Source organism: Monodon monoceros, unplaced genomic scaffold (assembly GCF_005190385.1).
Source record: "Monodon monoceros isolate NGI ecotype Baffin Bay Population unplaced genomic scaffold, NGI_Narwhal_1 Super_Scaffold_19, whole genome shotgun sequence".
Taxonomy (NCBI): domain Eukaryota; kingdom Metazoa; phylum Chordata; class Mammalia; order Artiodactyla; family Monodontidae; genus Monodon; species Monodon monoceros.
In genome coordinates this window covers 48,648,211-48,665,082 of record NW_021703775.1, presented here as the reverse complement: position 1 = coordinate 48,665,082, position 16,872 = coordinate 48,648,211, and the positions used below count along the sequence as shown (strand labels likewise).

Here is a 16,872-nt window from a genome sequence, read left to right as displayed (position 1 = left end):
GGGTGATGGCGGCCTCATAGAATGAGTTTGGGAGTGTTCCTTCCTCTGCAGGTTTTTGGGAGAGTTTGAGAAGAATGGATGTTAGCTCTTCTCTGAATGTTTGATAGAATTCATCTGTGAAGCCATCTGGTTCTGGACTTCTGTTTGTTGGAAGATTTTTAATCACAGTTTCATTACTTGTGATTGGTCTGTTCATATTTTCTATTTCTACCTGGTTCAGTCTTGGAAGGTTATACCTTTCTAAGAATTTGTCCATTTTTTCCAGGTTGTTCATTTTATTGGCATAGAGTTGCTTGTCGTCTCTTAGGATGCTTTGTATTTCTGTGGTGTCTGTTGTATCTTCTCCTTGTTCATTTCTAATTTTAGTGATATGAGTCCTCTCCCTCTTTTTCCTTTTTTTTTTTTTTTTTTTAGCGGTACGCGGGCCTCTCACTGTTGTGGCCTCTCCCATGGCGGAGCACAGGCTCTGGACGTGCAGGCTCAGCAGCCATGGCTCATGGGCCCAGCCACTCCGCGGCATGTGGGATCTTCCCAGACCGAGGCACGAACCCACGTCCCCTGCATTGGCGGGTGGACTCTCAACTGCTGCGCCACCAGGGAAGCCCTCCCTCTTTTTCCTGATGAGTCTGGCCAGTGGTTTATCAATTTTGTTTATCTTCTCAAAGCACCAGCTTTTAGTTTTATTGATCTTTGCTATTGTTTTCTTTGTTTCTATTTCATTTATTTCTGCTCTGATCTTGATGATTTCTTTCCTTCTGCTAACTTTGGGTTTTGTTTGTTCTTCTTTCTCTAGTTCCTTTAGTTGTAAGGTTAGATTGTTTATTTGAGAGTTTTCTTTTTTTTGAGGTAGGCTTGTATAGCATAAACTTCCCTCTTAGAACTGCTTTTTCTGCATCCCATAGGTCTTGGATCGTCGTGTTTTCATTATCATTTGTCTCTAGTTATTTTTTGATTTCCTCTTTGATTTCTTCAGTGATCTCTTGTTTATTTAGTAATGTATTGTTTAGCCTCCATGTGTTTGTGTTTTTATGTTTTTTTTCCCTGTAATTGATTTCTAATCTCATAGCGTTGTGGTCAGAAAAGATGCTTGATATGATTTCAGTTTTCTTAAATTTACTGAGGCTTGATTTGTGACCCAAGATGTGATCTGTCCTGGAGAATGTTCTGTCTGCACTTGAGAGGAAATTGTAATCTCTCATTTTTGGATGGAATGTCCTATAAATATCAATTAAATCTATGAGGTCTATTGTGTCATTTAAAGCTTGTGTTTCCATATTAATTTTCTGTTTGGATGATCTGTCCATTGTTGTAAGTGAGGTGTTAAAGTCCCCACTATTATTGTGTTACTGTCGATTTCCTCTTTTATAGCTGTTAGCAGTGGCCTTATGTATTGAGGTGCTCCTATGTTGGGTGCATATTGTAAGGCCAACTGGCCGGAGGCAGGGGAACACAATCAGATTCACAGGTTGCATCAGAACGAAATTCTCCGGACCACCCAGTTCCAGAAACTGCCCTGGAGACATTCCGGACCACCCAGTTCCAGGAACTGACCTGGGGACTTTGAACCCAGCCCAGCCTTCCCGCCTTTTGAGGGGCGGGACTAACGGTCCCCCAGGATACCCGAAAAGACCACCAAATACGGAATACCCTGCGCCCTCCCAGATTCACCACACCCCTTTCCCTTCTTCCCCTATAAAATCTTGCCCAACCCTCGCCCGGGTGTGACTTCTCTGGCCCCTTTCTCTCGGACCGGTGAACCTCGCCCGGAAGCACTCCCTAATAAAGCTCACTTGAAGCTTTCCTCTGTTTTGCGGTGCCGTTCGTTAAGATCCGACCTTACACATATATGTTTATAATTGTTATATCTTCTCCTTGGATTGATCCCTTGATCATTATGTAGTGTCCTTCCTTGTGTCTTATAACATTCTTTATTTTAAAGTCTATTTTATCTGCTGTGAGTGTAGCTACTCCAGCTTTCTTTTTATTTCCATTTGCGTGGAATATTTTTCCATCCCCTCACTTTCAGTCTGTGTCCCTAAGGTCTGAAGTGGGTCTCTTGTAGACAGCGTATTTATGTGTCTCATTTTTGTATCCATTCAGCAAGGCTGTGTCTTTTGGGTGGAGCATTTAATCCATTCATGTTTAATTACCGATACGTATGTTCCTATTACTATTTTCTTAATTGTTTTGGGTTTGTTTTTGTAGATCTTTTTCTTCTCTTGTGTTTCCCACTTAGAGAAATTCCTTTAGCATTTGTTTTAGAGCTCGTTTGGTGGTGCTGAATTCTCTTAGCTTTTGCTTGTCTGTAAAGCTTTTGATTTCTCCGTCAAATCTGAATGAGATCCTTGCCGGGTAGAGTAATCTTGGTTGTAAGTTTTCCCTTTCATCACTTTAAGTATATCATGCCACTCCCTTCTGGGTTGTAGAGTTTGTACTGAGAAATCAGCTGTTAACCTTGTGGGAGTTCCGTTGTATGTTGTTTGTTGTTTTTCCCTTGCTGCTTTCAGTAATTTTTCTTTGTCTTTAATTTTTGCCAATTTGATTACTGTGTGTCTCGGTGTGTTTCTCCTTGCGTTTCTCCTGTATGGGACTCTCTGCACTTACTGGACTTGGGTGGCTATTTCCTTTCCCATGTTAGGGAAGTTTTCGACTGTAGTCTCTTCAAATATTTTCTCGGGTCCTTTCTCTCTCTCTGTTCTCCTTCTTGGACCCCTGTTATGCGAATGTTGTTGCATTTAATGTTGTCTCTTAGGCTGTCTTCATTTCTTTTCATTCTTTTTTCTTTATTCTGTTCTGAGGCAGTGAATTCCACCATTCTGTCTTCCAGGTCACTTACCTGTTCTTCTGCCTCAGTTTTTCTGCTATTGATTCCTTTTAGTGTATTTTTCATTTCAGTTATTGTGTTGTTCATCTCTGTTTGTTTACTCTTTAATTCTTCTAGATCTTTGTTAAACATTTCTTGCATCTTTTCGATCTTTGCCTCCATTCTTTTTCTGAGGTCCTGGATCATCTTCACTATCATTATTCTGAATTCTTTTTCTGGAAGGTTGCCTGTCTCCACTTCATTTAGTTGTTTTTCTGGGGTTTTATCTTGTTCCTTCATCTGGTACCTATCCCTCTGCCTTTTTATCTTGTCTTTCTGTGAATATGGTTATTGTTCCATAGGCTGTAGGATTATAGTTCTTCTTGCTTCTGCTGTCTGCCCTCTGGTGGATGAGGCTATCTAAGAGGCTTGTGCAAGCTTCCTGAAGGGAGGGACTGGTGGTGGGTAGAGCTGGGTGTTGCTCTGGTGTGCAGAGCTCAGTAAAACTTTAATCCACTTGTCTGCTGATGGGTGGGGTTGTGTTCCCTCCCTCTTGGTTGTTTGGCCTGAGGCAACCCAACTTTGGAGACTTCCCCGGGCTCTTTGGTGGGGATAATGGCGGACTCTGGGAGGGCTCACGCCAAGGAGTACTTCCCAGAACGTCTGCTACCAGTGTCCTTGTCCCCATGGTGAGCCACAGCCACCACCTGTCTCTGCAGGAGACCCCCCAACACTAACAGGTAGGTCTGGTTCAGTCTCATATGGGGTCACTGCTCCTTCCCCTGGGTCCCAACACGCACACTACTTTGTGTTTGCCCTCCAAGTGTGGAGTCTCTGTTTCCCCCAGTCCTGTCAAAGTCCTGCAATCAATTCCTGCTAGCCTTCCAAGTGTGATTCTCCCGTTGCCGGACCCCCAGATTGGGAAGCCTGATGTGGGGCTCAGAACCGTCACTCCAGTGGGTGGACTTCTGTGGTCTAAGTGTTCTCCAGTTTGTGAGTCACCCAGCAAGCAGTTATGGGATTTGATTTTATTGTGATTGCGCACCTCCTGCCGTCTCATTGTGGCTTCTCCTTTGTCTTTGGGTGTGGGGTATCTTTTTTGGTGAGTTCCAGTGTCTTCCTGTCGATGATTGTTCAGCAGTTAGTTGTGTTTCTGGTGTTGTTGCAAGGGGGACTGAGAGCACGTCCTTCTATTCCGCCATCTTGAACCAATATCTAAGATATATTTTAACAGAGATGCCCCAGTTTTAGTGAATGGTGACAGAAGACTGGGCAGAGATGTAATTTGTGATCCTCCTGTTGAATGAAAAAAGATGTGGTAAGGGATGAGGAGATAGAAATAGCTCCTATAACATAGGTGTTGCAAAAATTCAGGAGTTCCAGAATTAATATTTTCTCACCAACTTTTCCTGTCTTCCAGAGCAGTTGTTAGCATCTGCCAAGACTGTACCTACAAGGTTAGGAAATTTCTTAACTTACATTGTATGGAGTTTTAATACACTGTATAATGTTACATACTTGGTGGATCCTAAATAGATGATTTTGATACGAATGTTTTTCTGATTTTTTTTCCCCTAGGGTTGAGGCACATCATAATTCTTCCTTTTATTCAAGTGGAATATTTTGGTTATTTTTTTACCATTGTATAATAGAGGTTAGATTTCCTCCCCCCCCCCCCGGGATTTGGGGGCAGAAGATAAAATTAAAACTTATATATAGAAAATTGAGTACTTTTCAGGTGGGGCAAAATAGAACTTTTTCTCTGTTACCTTTCTTTGAAGGTAAAATGTGATATATAAAGTTTTTCATTTTCCTTTAGCCCATGAGCTTCCTTTCTAGGGTACAGGATTTTAGTAGGCCATTTATTTCTATTTCTTCATTAAGAACAAACAAAAAGCATAGCCCTTTCTAGGATTTTTGGGAAGAATGGTGCTGGTTTTGATATGAAACCAGTGAAGAAATATCTCTGCCTTTGAAATTCTTGGAAATACCTTTTCTCCTCATTAAAGAAATAATATACTTCTAAAGAGTAAAACCAAACAAATTTATAAAGTAAAAAGTGATAGAGCCCTGTAGTATTATAACCCAAAGATAACTGTTTAACTGTATGATGTATATCCATTTAGACTTCTTTCATTAAAGAAAGTTAACCTTAATTTTCAGGGTAAAAGCAGGATCATTCTCTGTACCGTTTCCGTAATTTTTTTTTTAAACTTAGTAATATAGATGGACTGTTTTCAGTGCCAGTTAAATACTGATTAGCCTTAGTGGATGTATCAAATTTAATTAACCAGTCTTTTGTTTATGGACATTTAAATTCTTGCTAGTGTTTTTCTAATATAGCATTCCAGTGATTACACTTGTAGATATGTCTTGGTGTATTTGTGTGATAATCAGGTAATCAGGATAAATTCCTAGAAGTAGAATTTCTGGGTCAAAGATTATACATGTTTTCAGTTTTGGTATATGTTACAAAATTGGCCTCTGAAAGGATTGTACCATATACACTCATAAGCAGTGGTCTGAGAGAACTGATTTTTATCACATCCTTACCAACATTGGCTATTATTAATCAATCTTTTAAATTTTTGCAGGTCTAGTAGGCAAAAACTTTTTTTGTCTTTTCATTTAGTATTAAAAATGTAAAACCCTACGGTTTAATTATTCCAAAATAAAAATTATACACTGTTGTGTTATCTGTTTTAAAATAACATTAGTGATCAACTTACAGACTAGAGGACTCCTATAAACAGCTGTGGTTCTTATATTTGATATCTGGGTATCAGTGGCCCACGCAAAGCTGTGTTGTGGGCAAGTTTTATGAGTCAGTGTTCATGTTATTTATGAAGCCTTACTGACTTCATTGCTAATAGCCATAGAACAGAATTCCTTTTATTTTATTTTATTTATTTTTTATTTTTTTGCGGTGCACGGGCCTCTCACCGCTGCAGCCTCTCCCGTTGCGGAGCACAGGCTCTGGACGCGCAGGCTCAGCGGCCATGGCTCACGGCCCCAGCCGCTCCGCAACATGTGGGATCCTCCCGGACCGGGGCACGAACCCGTGTCCCCTGCATCGGCAGGCAGACTCTCAACCACTGCGCCACCAGGGAAGCCCAGAATTCCTTTTATTTTTAATGAGATGATCTAAATCAAATATTAAAAAGTTGTTTTATTCAGAGAACTCAGCCCTAATGTTAAGTGCTACTATTGTCCTGTTGACCTTAATCAGATTTTTTTTATCCTCCGTAAGATCAGGAAAAAAAGCTTCAAGTAAAACCTTTTTCTAACTTTCTAATATGAAATTTTCATATCTAGGGCACCTCAAACTCCAGTGCAAACTTTACTTTTCCTGGTTATCCTGTTCATGTACCAGCAGGTGTGACATTACAGACGGCATCTGGTAAGAGTATAGTTTAAAAATATTTTGTTTTTAGCTTTGGTACTAACTTCTGGGTCTTAACTTTCATGATTTTAAATAAACTTTATACCACAAGTTATTGAAGTTATAGGAACTTTTAATAAAACTTATTTAAAAATAATAAATAGTAGTTTTTATTGTTATGGAAGCAGTCTACCACGAAATACACTAAGCCTGTCTACTAAGGCAGGTACTAAGCTTGTCCTATATTTCACTTCCAGTTCTCATCCCAACATTGTGTAAGATGCTTTATATAGGTTTTCTCTAATTCAAGTCAGTTACCTGAATTTTGACACACATGTGTCCTGGCTAGCTTTAATCAAGAAAAGCTAAAGATTAGATTTATCAACCTTTGCCTCCTTTCTTATTGGAGATTGTATAAGAATATTTGAAAAATTTGGAGATTAACCTCTGCTTTTCAAAGAACTGTTTCTTGATTTGAAAGAGAATCATATCTATTTTTTGGGTTGTTACAGAGTTTAAGCAAGCACCTGACTCAATGCTCAAAAAATAAATTTCTTCTTTCTTCTGGTTAGTATTATTTTAAAGGAAAGAGGGGGGAAATTTGATAACTTTTGAAATTATTAAACCCTTTTTGGATATCCTAGTCTTATAGTTGTTATATGGTATCTTACATCTTAACTATATGAAATACGTTCTCTATGGTTAGGTTTCTTAAAATCCCAATTTGGGTTGTTAACACTGTAATTTATTAAACAATGGGAGAGGTTCATGGAATAAATATTGGTAGCCTGTATGTGTCTCAAAATGTGCCATATAAGCAATAGTGGGAAATGGCTAGAGTTAAAGCAAGATATATTTAATTTTAAAAAATAAGAGTAATATATATTTATTATAGAAAACACAAAAAATCTGAAAAATAAAAGGAAAACTCCTAGAGGTAACCACTATTAACATATTGACATATTTCCTCCTAGCCTCCTGTGCATGAGATTTTTTTTTTAGGAAATTTAAAGGAAATTAGGATTCTGTTATACTTACAGTTTTGTTTTCTTCTTTTTAAGGTTACCTTTATAAAGTTAATGTACCAATTATGGTGACACAGACTTCTGGAAGAGCAAGTATTCTTCAGCATCCATTTCAGCAAGTATTTCAGCAGCTTGGGCAGCCTTCAATAATACAGACCAGTATTCCACAATTAAACCCATGGTGTCTTCAAGCAACTACTGAAAAATCACAGAGAATGGAAACTGTGCTCCAACAACCTGTAGTTCTTCGTTCTGGGACAGTGGATAGGAAACGTTTAGAAAATGCTACTGGTGATACTCTTTTACATCCTGGAAGTCAGCATAAAATCATGTCTGAAGCTTTACTGAGCCAGCCGGAAAACTCTCAGTATATCAGCCTTTCAGGTGTTGTAGTTCCTCCACAGCTCTCTCAAATGGATTCTAATGTGGAGCCAGTGCTCAGTGTTTCAGCTAGCATGACTCAAAATCTGCATGGTGGGCCCCTGTCCACAGGCCCTCAGGGGGCTCAGCACCAGCACACGCCTGATGTTCAGCTTCGTGTTCTTAAAAATAGGATGTGTGGATGTGATTCTGTAAAGCAGCCAAGAAATACAGAGGAGCCCAGCAGCCTACCTATCTCAAAGAAGGTAGTTCTATGTTCAATTTAATGGAATTAGGAGATAAACAGTAGCCAGTGATTAGATGTCCTGAGTGTTTTTTTTTAAACTGTAAGGTTACTCAAAAGCATGTTTTGTTTTTCCCTTTAGCAGATTCTTTCTTTATTATTTTTAGTATAACTAAATGCTCAACATTTCTAAACTTTTAGTTTCAATTAATGAATTAGAATATTTCTTTAAAGAAATTGCATTTGTTTTAAGGTAATCCATTTACCTCTCCCTTACATTGTGTCTGCAGATAAAATTTAAGATTCAGAAATGCATTCTAGTAATTAAATGAGTGTTTTGAGGTAATTCATTGTCATACTTAATATACAAAAGAGGTTCAAAGTATTTTTTTTCTTGCTCTACCTAATTTTCTTAAACTCCCATGTGAAAGTTTTCTCTACATGAGGAATTATCTTGCTAGTAAATACTTTGTTTCTCCGTTTGCTAAAATACTAGTTAACTTAATTTCTTTTGGAATTCAAACCACTAAAAAATAGCTCCTAATTAGCCTTCCATATTAAAAATAGGTTTACATTATTAATTTCCAAGGAATTCATAGTGATGGCAGAAAGATTCATGGAGAATTTCACATGGTAAAATTTAAAAATCTTGCATTATCTTTTTACAAATGTAAAATTATGTCTTACAGCTAACTCCATTTATACAATTTAGTGACATGACAAATAAAGGTTTGTGTCTCTAGCTAATGGTTTAGTGGTCCTTTAGAACCACTGTACAAATCTGTAGCAATGTAGTAGCTAAGTGTCACCTTAACATTTTTCTAGATAGAAGGGGAAGGTACAGGGTACAGTGAAGGATAATGAACAAAGAATATGTCTATCAGAAACCATTTGACTTGTTTTAGAATATTTCAGATGTTTGATGAAGCCTGTTCAAAGTCTTTTAGCAAGTCTGTTTTTGGTTTAGTTTGGTATAATAAGTTTAAAATGTTTATTGAGTGTTCATTATATTTTTCACATAATATATAAAATTAAGAAATGGAGGATAAACTCATAATTATGAAACATTTGGTTTTGAGGGAAAATAACTATAAAATAAGCGTTTGTTTTTATCACTTGGAATATAACTTTTAGAGGCATTTTTCTCCTGCACTCTGTATGAACTTTGAAGATTTCTGGTGTGATGATTCAAGGACTTATTCTACTTACTTATTAGATGTCACATTGTACTTTGTTCTGATATGGGGAAGTAGATTAGTTAAGGGAGATTAAGGATTGTTTAGGGGCTAGTGGTTAAGAGTTTAAGCTTTAAAGCCACAATAGGTTCAAATTCTAGATTTACCACTTACAAGCAAGCTAGGTAATGTTGCTCTCTGAAATTCAGTCATAAGTCTGTAAACTGGGCATAAAACCAAGCTCATAATGTTTAGAATTATCAGAGATGTATATAGAGTTTTTAATAGCTCTGTCACCATAATAAGCTTTAGATTAGTGCTATTATGCTTTATGGGCATGTGATATATTAGATAACTTTTCATATAACTTGTTGCTTGGTTTTAAAATCTATGTTTAAAACACAAACATCCAAACAGTCAAAAGAATTTAATTTATAACATTTTAAAAAACTTACTGTAGGTTAACTTAAAATAGTAATCTGGTAAAGTTTATGCTGATTTAATTTTCAGAAAATTTTATAAATAGCTCTCTATAAGTAGCTTTTCAGAAATTCTTATTGCTTAAAGCAAGTTACAATTAGCCCTACTTATTTACTTTTCCTGTATAGACTGCCAGAGATCTTAAGTTTTTATGTAGGTTTAGCATTATTACTGTTTCATAAAATATATTCCTGACAATTTTTGACGTGTTCCTGTTTTAAAGTGCATATTACTATGTTAAGTTTTTCCTCAGTGTAGGAATTTTGTTTGCTAATCTTATAGTGCTATAGAAAATTAGAAACTCAGGTCTTCACTGGAACTGCAAAAAGTAGGAGCAGAAGGAGAGAAATGGGTATGGTGGTGTATCTTCTCCAGCTCCTTTTTATTTCTTGCTGGCTCTCCCCACCATGTTCATTGCCCTCTCTCCCAAATATTATCATTTCTGCTACCTTCTCTTTTAATTATTTACCTTTCTGACTGCTTCCTCTTATCTCCTTTGTGAGCTCCTCTTTATCTGACCTTGCTGTTTCCTAAGGTTCTATCCTCAGCCCATTTCTCTTCTTACTTTATGTTTTCCCTGGGCAATCTCATGCATTATCGTGGTTTTTAACTGTGACCTGCTTGTTGATGACTGCATTTTCAGCCCAGTTATTCCTTTGAGCTTCATTCTCATGTCTGTTTCCTTTCTAGACAGCTCTCCCTGAATGTTATAATAAGTCGTTGTTTCCTCATCAGAGATACTGCATAGTACCACTGCCCACCTGGTTTCCCAAGCTAAGGACTACAATGACTTTTTGGCCCCCTTTCCCCCTCATCCTCCTTATGTCATGTGCTTTTGAGAATTATTATTATTATTTTAATTATTATTAGTTTTTTTGCGGTACGCGGGCCTCTCACTGTCGTGGCCTCTCCCGTTGTGGAGCACAGGCTCCAGACGCGCAGGCTCAGCGGCCATGGCTCACAGGCCCAGGTGCTCCGCGGCATGTGGGACCTTCCCGGACCGGGGCACGAACCCGTGTCCCCTGCATCGGCAGGCGGACTCTCAACCACTGCGCCACTAGGGAAGCCCGAGAATTATTTTTATTTATTTATTTTAGGCCACGCCACGTGGCATGTGAGATCCCAGTTCCCCAATCAGGGATCGAACCTGTGCCCCCTACACTGGGAGTGCAGAGGCTTAACCACTGGACTGCCAGGGAAGTCCTTTAAAAATTATTTTAAAAATTGAAAAAAAAATTTGTAAAGTATATACAGTGGACCCTTGAGCAGTGCAAGGGTTAGGGACACTGAGCTCCACGCAGTCAAAAATCTGCGTCTGACTTTATAGTTAACCCTCTGTATCCGTGACTCCGCATCCACGGATTCAACCAGTCACAGACCTTGTAGTATGTATTTATTGAAAACAATCCACGTATAAATGGACCTGCGCATTTCAAACCCATGTTGTTCAAGGGACCTCGGTATAACATAAAATTTACCATTTTAACCATTTTTAGGTGTACAGTTCAATGGCATTAAGCATGTTCACATTATTGTGCAACCATCACTACTATCCATCTCTAGAACTTTCTAATCATCCCAAACTGAAATTCTGTACCCATTAAACAATAACTCCCCATTATCCCCTCCATTCAGCTCCTGGTAACTTCTACTTTTTGTTTCTATAAATTTGACTACTACTAGGTACCTCGTGAGTGGTATCATACAATATTTGTACTTTTGTGACTGGCTTAGTTTGCTTAGCACATTTTCAAGGGTCATTCATGTAGCATATATGGGAATTTAATTCCTTTTAAAGGCTGAATCATATAACTTTTGACAACTTTTAAAACCAAATATTTCTGGAATCTTTTTCCTCTTCTCCATCCCTACTGCCATTGCCCTAATTGTCTCTCAATTGGGACAATATAGTTTCTAACTAATTTATTAGCCTGTAGTCTCTGCTGGTTCTTACTCCACTCCTTCCAATCCATCCATCCTAGAGGTTAAAGGCTTCAGGGATCAGAAATGTTTTGAATTCCTTCTCTATCCCTCAATAACTACATGACTTGGGCAAGCTACTACTTCCTCGTTTGTAAAATAAAGATAGTAGTAGCTACCATAGAATTGTGGTGGTGGGAGGATTATGTGAGATAATCAGTGTGAAGTGCTCAGCAGTATACTGCCTAGCAGATGGTAAGAGCTCAGTGAGTATTAGCTATGACCTCTGCTCCTCATGGCTACCATCGATTTACTCAGCATGCAGCCTGCTTAACATGTCGCTGACTGCCTATCAGCTACAGGATAAAATTTAAGCTCCTTGAAAAAAAAATTAATAAACAGAAATCTCAATTAAATAGAGTTGGGAGACCTGAGGGGGGCACTCTCATGCCCTGTGACAATAGCAGAGCTCAACTAGAAGACTCTGCTTCTATCCTGACAACAACTTAACCAATGAAGAGCTGTGGACTCTGTTTACTGTAGCCCTCCCAACTTCCTTTTCTTCTCTATATAAGCTTTCTTCCTTCGAGGGGACTTGCATGTGGCTCGCCATGGTTGCACACCCCACATTTCTGCTGATCCTGAATAAACCTATCTTTGCCTGAGAAATATCTGGCAGTCTGTTTTTTTTTAGGTCAGTATTCTTAATGTGGCATATGAGGACCTCCATGTTCTTTTTTGGCCAGAGTTTCTTATTTGCTCTTTATTTCATGCCTACTACTTTATTGGTAACAACAAACTGTGAGCAATGATCTGTGTTAACCGCAAGAAAGGATGGCGGCAGAAAAGCCAGGCACAAAGCAGAGGGGATAACAAAAGCAAAGAGAGGCAGGAAACAACAAAGTTAATTCCTACTTACCCATTTATTACTTCCTCCAGAAATCTTACTTAATACCTTTCTATCTGCCCTCTCCCCTTTCATTATTAGGTTGGATGTATCTCTTCTGTGTTATCATAGCACCTTATGTATGTATCTGTCATAATGTAGTTAAGAGATGCATTAAAATGTCCTGTGTGCATCGAGAGGTACATTTTATTAATCTTTGTATACCCAACACCTAAGAATACACACACACATATATATTCTTATATATATTCTCTTTAAAAAAAGAGGATCTATGACTAGTTTACTTGGCTCAATAGTTCTCAACTCTGGCTAAATATTAGAATTATTGGGGCATTAAAAAAATGTTCAAGTCCGCCCCAAGGGATATGGATCTAATTGGTCTGGAGTGGGGTCCATTTACTATTGTTGGAGTTTTCTGAGGTGATTGTAATACATAGTTAAGATTAAGAACGACTGATCTAGCTAAATATCAATTTATGAATGAAAAATGGATGGAGTGAGGGAATTACAGAATATATAACTTTAAGAGCTTTTATTTTCCAATCCATTCTGATACTCTTCTAAAAGATAAAATATCATACCAATAGTTATTTGAATTCATGATTCAGTTAATTGAGCACATATTTTTTTGAGTCACTGTATGCTACTTCTAAATGAATATCTCTAAATCAGATTTTTAAACCAGGTATGTGACATTTTTATTTCTTTAGAGGAAAAAAACCAATTTAACAAGATACATGACATTTTTATTTCTTTAGAGGAAAAAAGCCAATTTAACAAGATACTTTTTTTTTGTATTTGTCAGAATATGTTGAGGTATATTTCATCCCAAATAAGAGTAGAGTGGCATGGGATGCTACTGTACATGGTTAGGTAATATATAATCATTATTGCCATTATGTTGTGGGAGATAGCTGGATTAAGTTTCTGTTAAGAATTAAAGATGTACCCTTCCATTATGATTATAGGCAACTGAATTTCACATAGTTTAGTTTGAAAATGTGAAGAGAAAATATGTTATAGCTTAGGCTTCTCCTGTTTTATCTTTATTCCCACATATGCATATGAAGTTGTATCAGTCCTTACCAACCATTAGAAAAATATTGTCCTTTCATTAGGGGAAAGCTTAAGTTGAAGAGGTTGGAAGCTGTATTTGGCAAATAAAGCTTTATCTTGAAGCGTCCTATGCATTTGCTCATTGTACTGCCCAGCCACAGAAGCTGTATGCAATTGAAAAGACCTTGGGTGAAGCTGAGAATCTTGGAAATCATTGAGCTGGTTTGTTTAGAGCAGAGAAAGAAAACTAAAGCAGTGCTTCTGTCAGATGACATCATCTGCACTAGAACTGTTGACATTTCTTCACGTTCAGCCAGAACTCATAGAAGAATCAGCAGTGACTTTTCCTTAACATTCAGCAGGATAAAAATACCAGTACTTCTCAGGGCAGCCGACATCTGATTTTAATCATATTTGCACATTGGCACAGTAAAAAATTCCTGTGTTGTGAGACCTTTTTTTGAAACTGGAAACTGACATCTTTGTAATAATGAAGTTTTTATAGATTAACAGAATTTGGTACTCTCTGTACTGATGGAGCCCCTGAGATGCTTGGCAACACATGGTTTTGCTGCTTCAGTGGAGAGAGCATTTCAATGTCTTTTTCAGCACATGGCATACCTTAGTGCTGAGACCCAGCCAATAATTCTAAAAGAAGTTTTGTCGGCTGCCGTGACACTCAAATGCATTAGAATTTAATTGAATTATTAAATTTTCCAATTTAATGATTTAAATTGATTTAATGATTTCCAATTTAATTTCCAGTCATTATCTTTTCCAAGACATTTGTCAAAAAGTGTGGGGAAAATGTTCTATTCTTTTTTATGCAAATTTTTTATGGCTTTTCAAAGGACAGTACTTGAAGCCCTTAATTGATCCTTGGGGAGACATTAACTATTGTTGAGAGACAGTGGAAACCTCCTAATAACAATTTGACTTGGAGGATTTCATTGATCTATGTAGTGGATGTTTGCCATATGAAAGGCTTAAATCTTTCTGTTCATGGGCCTGCGGTATCAATTATGGATGTTGCTGCAAAACTGCCTGCTATTTTGGTTAAACTACCACCTTGGAAAAGGAGATTGGAGTCAGATAATCATATGAACTTTCTCATGCTTGGTGGAAGTGCTTCTGAAGAAAGAAGTTGAAAGTGACGAAACTCTTTTGCAGTTATTGATATTAAATTTGGATTTGTAATCTTACTCCTTTCCCAGAATAAAGAGGACCTCACTGATATAGGCAAAATAAGATGATGCTACGTGAATTCAATTACAAGAGTCCTGGAATCTTTAATATTCCTTAATAAGCTTATACTAATCTGGTAAAGTACCATGGGAGCGCTGATTCATTTTGTAACAAAAGATCTTGCGGTTTAAGGTTTTCAGTACTTGTTGCTATTAACATGAAAAGCCAATTCCAACATGTGATTTAGGCCCAGGACTAACCTTACCATAATTTACTTTTCACACAATCAGATTTATTGGGGTAGTATCTACATACAGTAAAGTTCACCTTTATTTAGGTATACAGTTTTTAGATGTACATATGAATTTTGACAAAACACTTGGAGTTATATAACCAGTATCACAGTTGAGATACAGAACATTTCCATCACCCCAAAGAGGTCTCTTAGGCCCCTGTGTAGCCAATACCCTCCCTTCACATCTGGTCCCTGGCACTCACTGATGTGTTTTCTTTTGGTATAGGCTTGCCTTTTTCAGAATGTCAAACAAATGGAATCATGCATTATGTAACTTTAATATGATATATTCACAATTCATTCATGTTTTTGCATATATTAGTATATTCCATTGTGCCACAATTTGTTTATCCATTCACCATTTGGACATTTGGATGTTTCCAGTTTGGGCATTTGTGAATGAATCCCCTAAAAACATTCATGTGTGGGTTTGTGGGTTTCCTCCCTTCCTCTCTCTCTCGCTCCCTCCCTTCCTTCCTTTTTGGTGTGGACTTAGGTTTTCTTTACTTTTGAGTAAATACGTAGGAGTGGGATTTCTAGGTCATATGATACCTGTATGCTTATAAGAAGCTGCCAAACTCATTTCCAAAGTGGCTGTATTCCCAGCAGCAGTGTATGGTGGAATGCAAATTTCTGCTACCAATGGGTAAGAGTTGTAGTTGCTTCATGTCCTTGCTATTTAACGCTCTCTTTAGGAGAGGAGAAGTTTGTGATTTTGATGAAGTCTAATTTATTCTTTTTTCCTTTTGATTTCTGCTAATGTGTCTTATCTAACCAAAGGTTGTGAAGATCATTGAATGCTTCTAAAAACTTTATGGATTTTACATTTAGGACTGTGATCCGTTTTTGAGTTAATTTTTGTGTGTGGTGCAAGGTTAGGGTTTAGGTTTTTTTTTTTTTTGCATATGGATATTCAGTTGTTTTAGCATTATTTGTTAAAAAGACTACCCTGTCTCCATTGAGTTGCCTAAATCACATTGAGTGTTTAAAGCACGTTCACCTTTAATGAAAATCAGTTATCATAATGTATGTTGGTTTATATCTGGACTTCCACTCTGTTTCATTAATTCATGTGTCTATCTTTTCACTAGCACCACACTGTCTTGATTATGTCAGCTTTGTAGTAAGTCTGGACATCAGAGAGTATGAGTTTCTTGTTTGTTTTTTTTTAAAGAAGATGTTGGGGGTAGGAGTTTATTAATTAATTAATTTATTTTTGCTGTGTTGGGTCTTCGTTTCTGTGCGAGGGCTTTCTCTAGTTGTGGCAAGTGGGGGCCACTCTTCATCGTGGTGCGTGGGCCTCTCACTGTCGTGGCCTCTCTCGTCGCGGAGCACAGGCTCCAGTTGTGCAGGCTCAGTAGTTGTGGCTCACGGGCCTAGTTGCTCTGCGGCATGTGGGATCCTCCCAGACCAGGGCTCGAACCCGTGTCCCCTGCATTGGCGGGCAGATTCTCAACCACTGCGCCACCAGGGAAGCCCCGAGTTTCTTAACTTTATTCTTTTTCAAAGTTATTTTGGTTATTCTAATTCTTTGCTTTTCCATATAAATGTTAGAATGAGCTTGTCATTTTTTACAAAAAAAGCTGCTGGGATTCTGATATGGGTTTTGTTGGATCTATAGATCAACAAGGGGAGAACTGACATCTTCACAATGAGTGTTCCAATTTATTGCTACATTTTTATTTAGGTCTTTGACTTTTAAAGTTTTATAGTTCTCAACATACATATATTGCACATATTCTATTTTTATCTAAGTGTTTCATGGTTTTGGGTGCTGTCATAAATAATAATACACACCATAAAGCACAACGTTATTTATATTTTAAGCTTCATTTGCATTAATTTAAAAAATATTATTTTCAAAGATAGGATTATTGAGGAAAAAAGCTAAAAATTTCCGTGGTTCTTCAAGTACATTGCCACAATAGTTTCAAGAGGTTGTGCAATTTTTCCTGCCACCAACACTCTTTATCAGTTTTACCACATACTCGACAGTTTACACCATTGATTTTGTCTATTGTCTATTGTAAAAATTTACCT

General features: G+C 37.6%; 1 protein-coding gene across 1 annotated transcript in view; it reads left to right on the top strand.

The window, feature by feature from the left end:
• The window catches only part of GTF2A1L (general transcription factor IIA subunit 1 like), a 59,904-nt gene that overhangs the window by 27,754 nt on the left and 15,278 nt on the right, over positions 1-16,872 (top strand). Inside the window, exons 6-7 of the mRNA XM_029232236.1 lie at positions 6,119-6,203; positions 7,247-7,836. Coding sequence (XP_029088069.1) covers positions 6,119-6,203; positions 7,247-7,836 — 675 coding nt within the window. The remainder of the gene's footprint in view (positions 1-6,118; positions 6,204-7,246; positions 7,837-16,872) is intronic.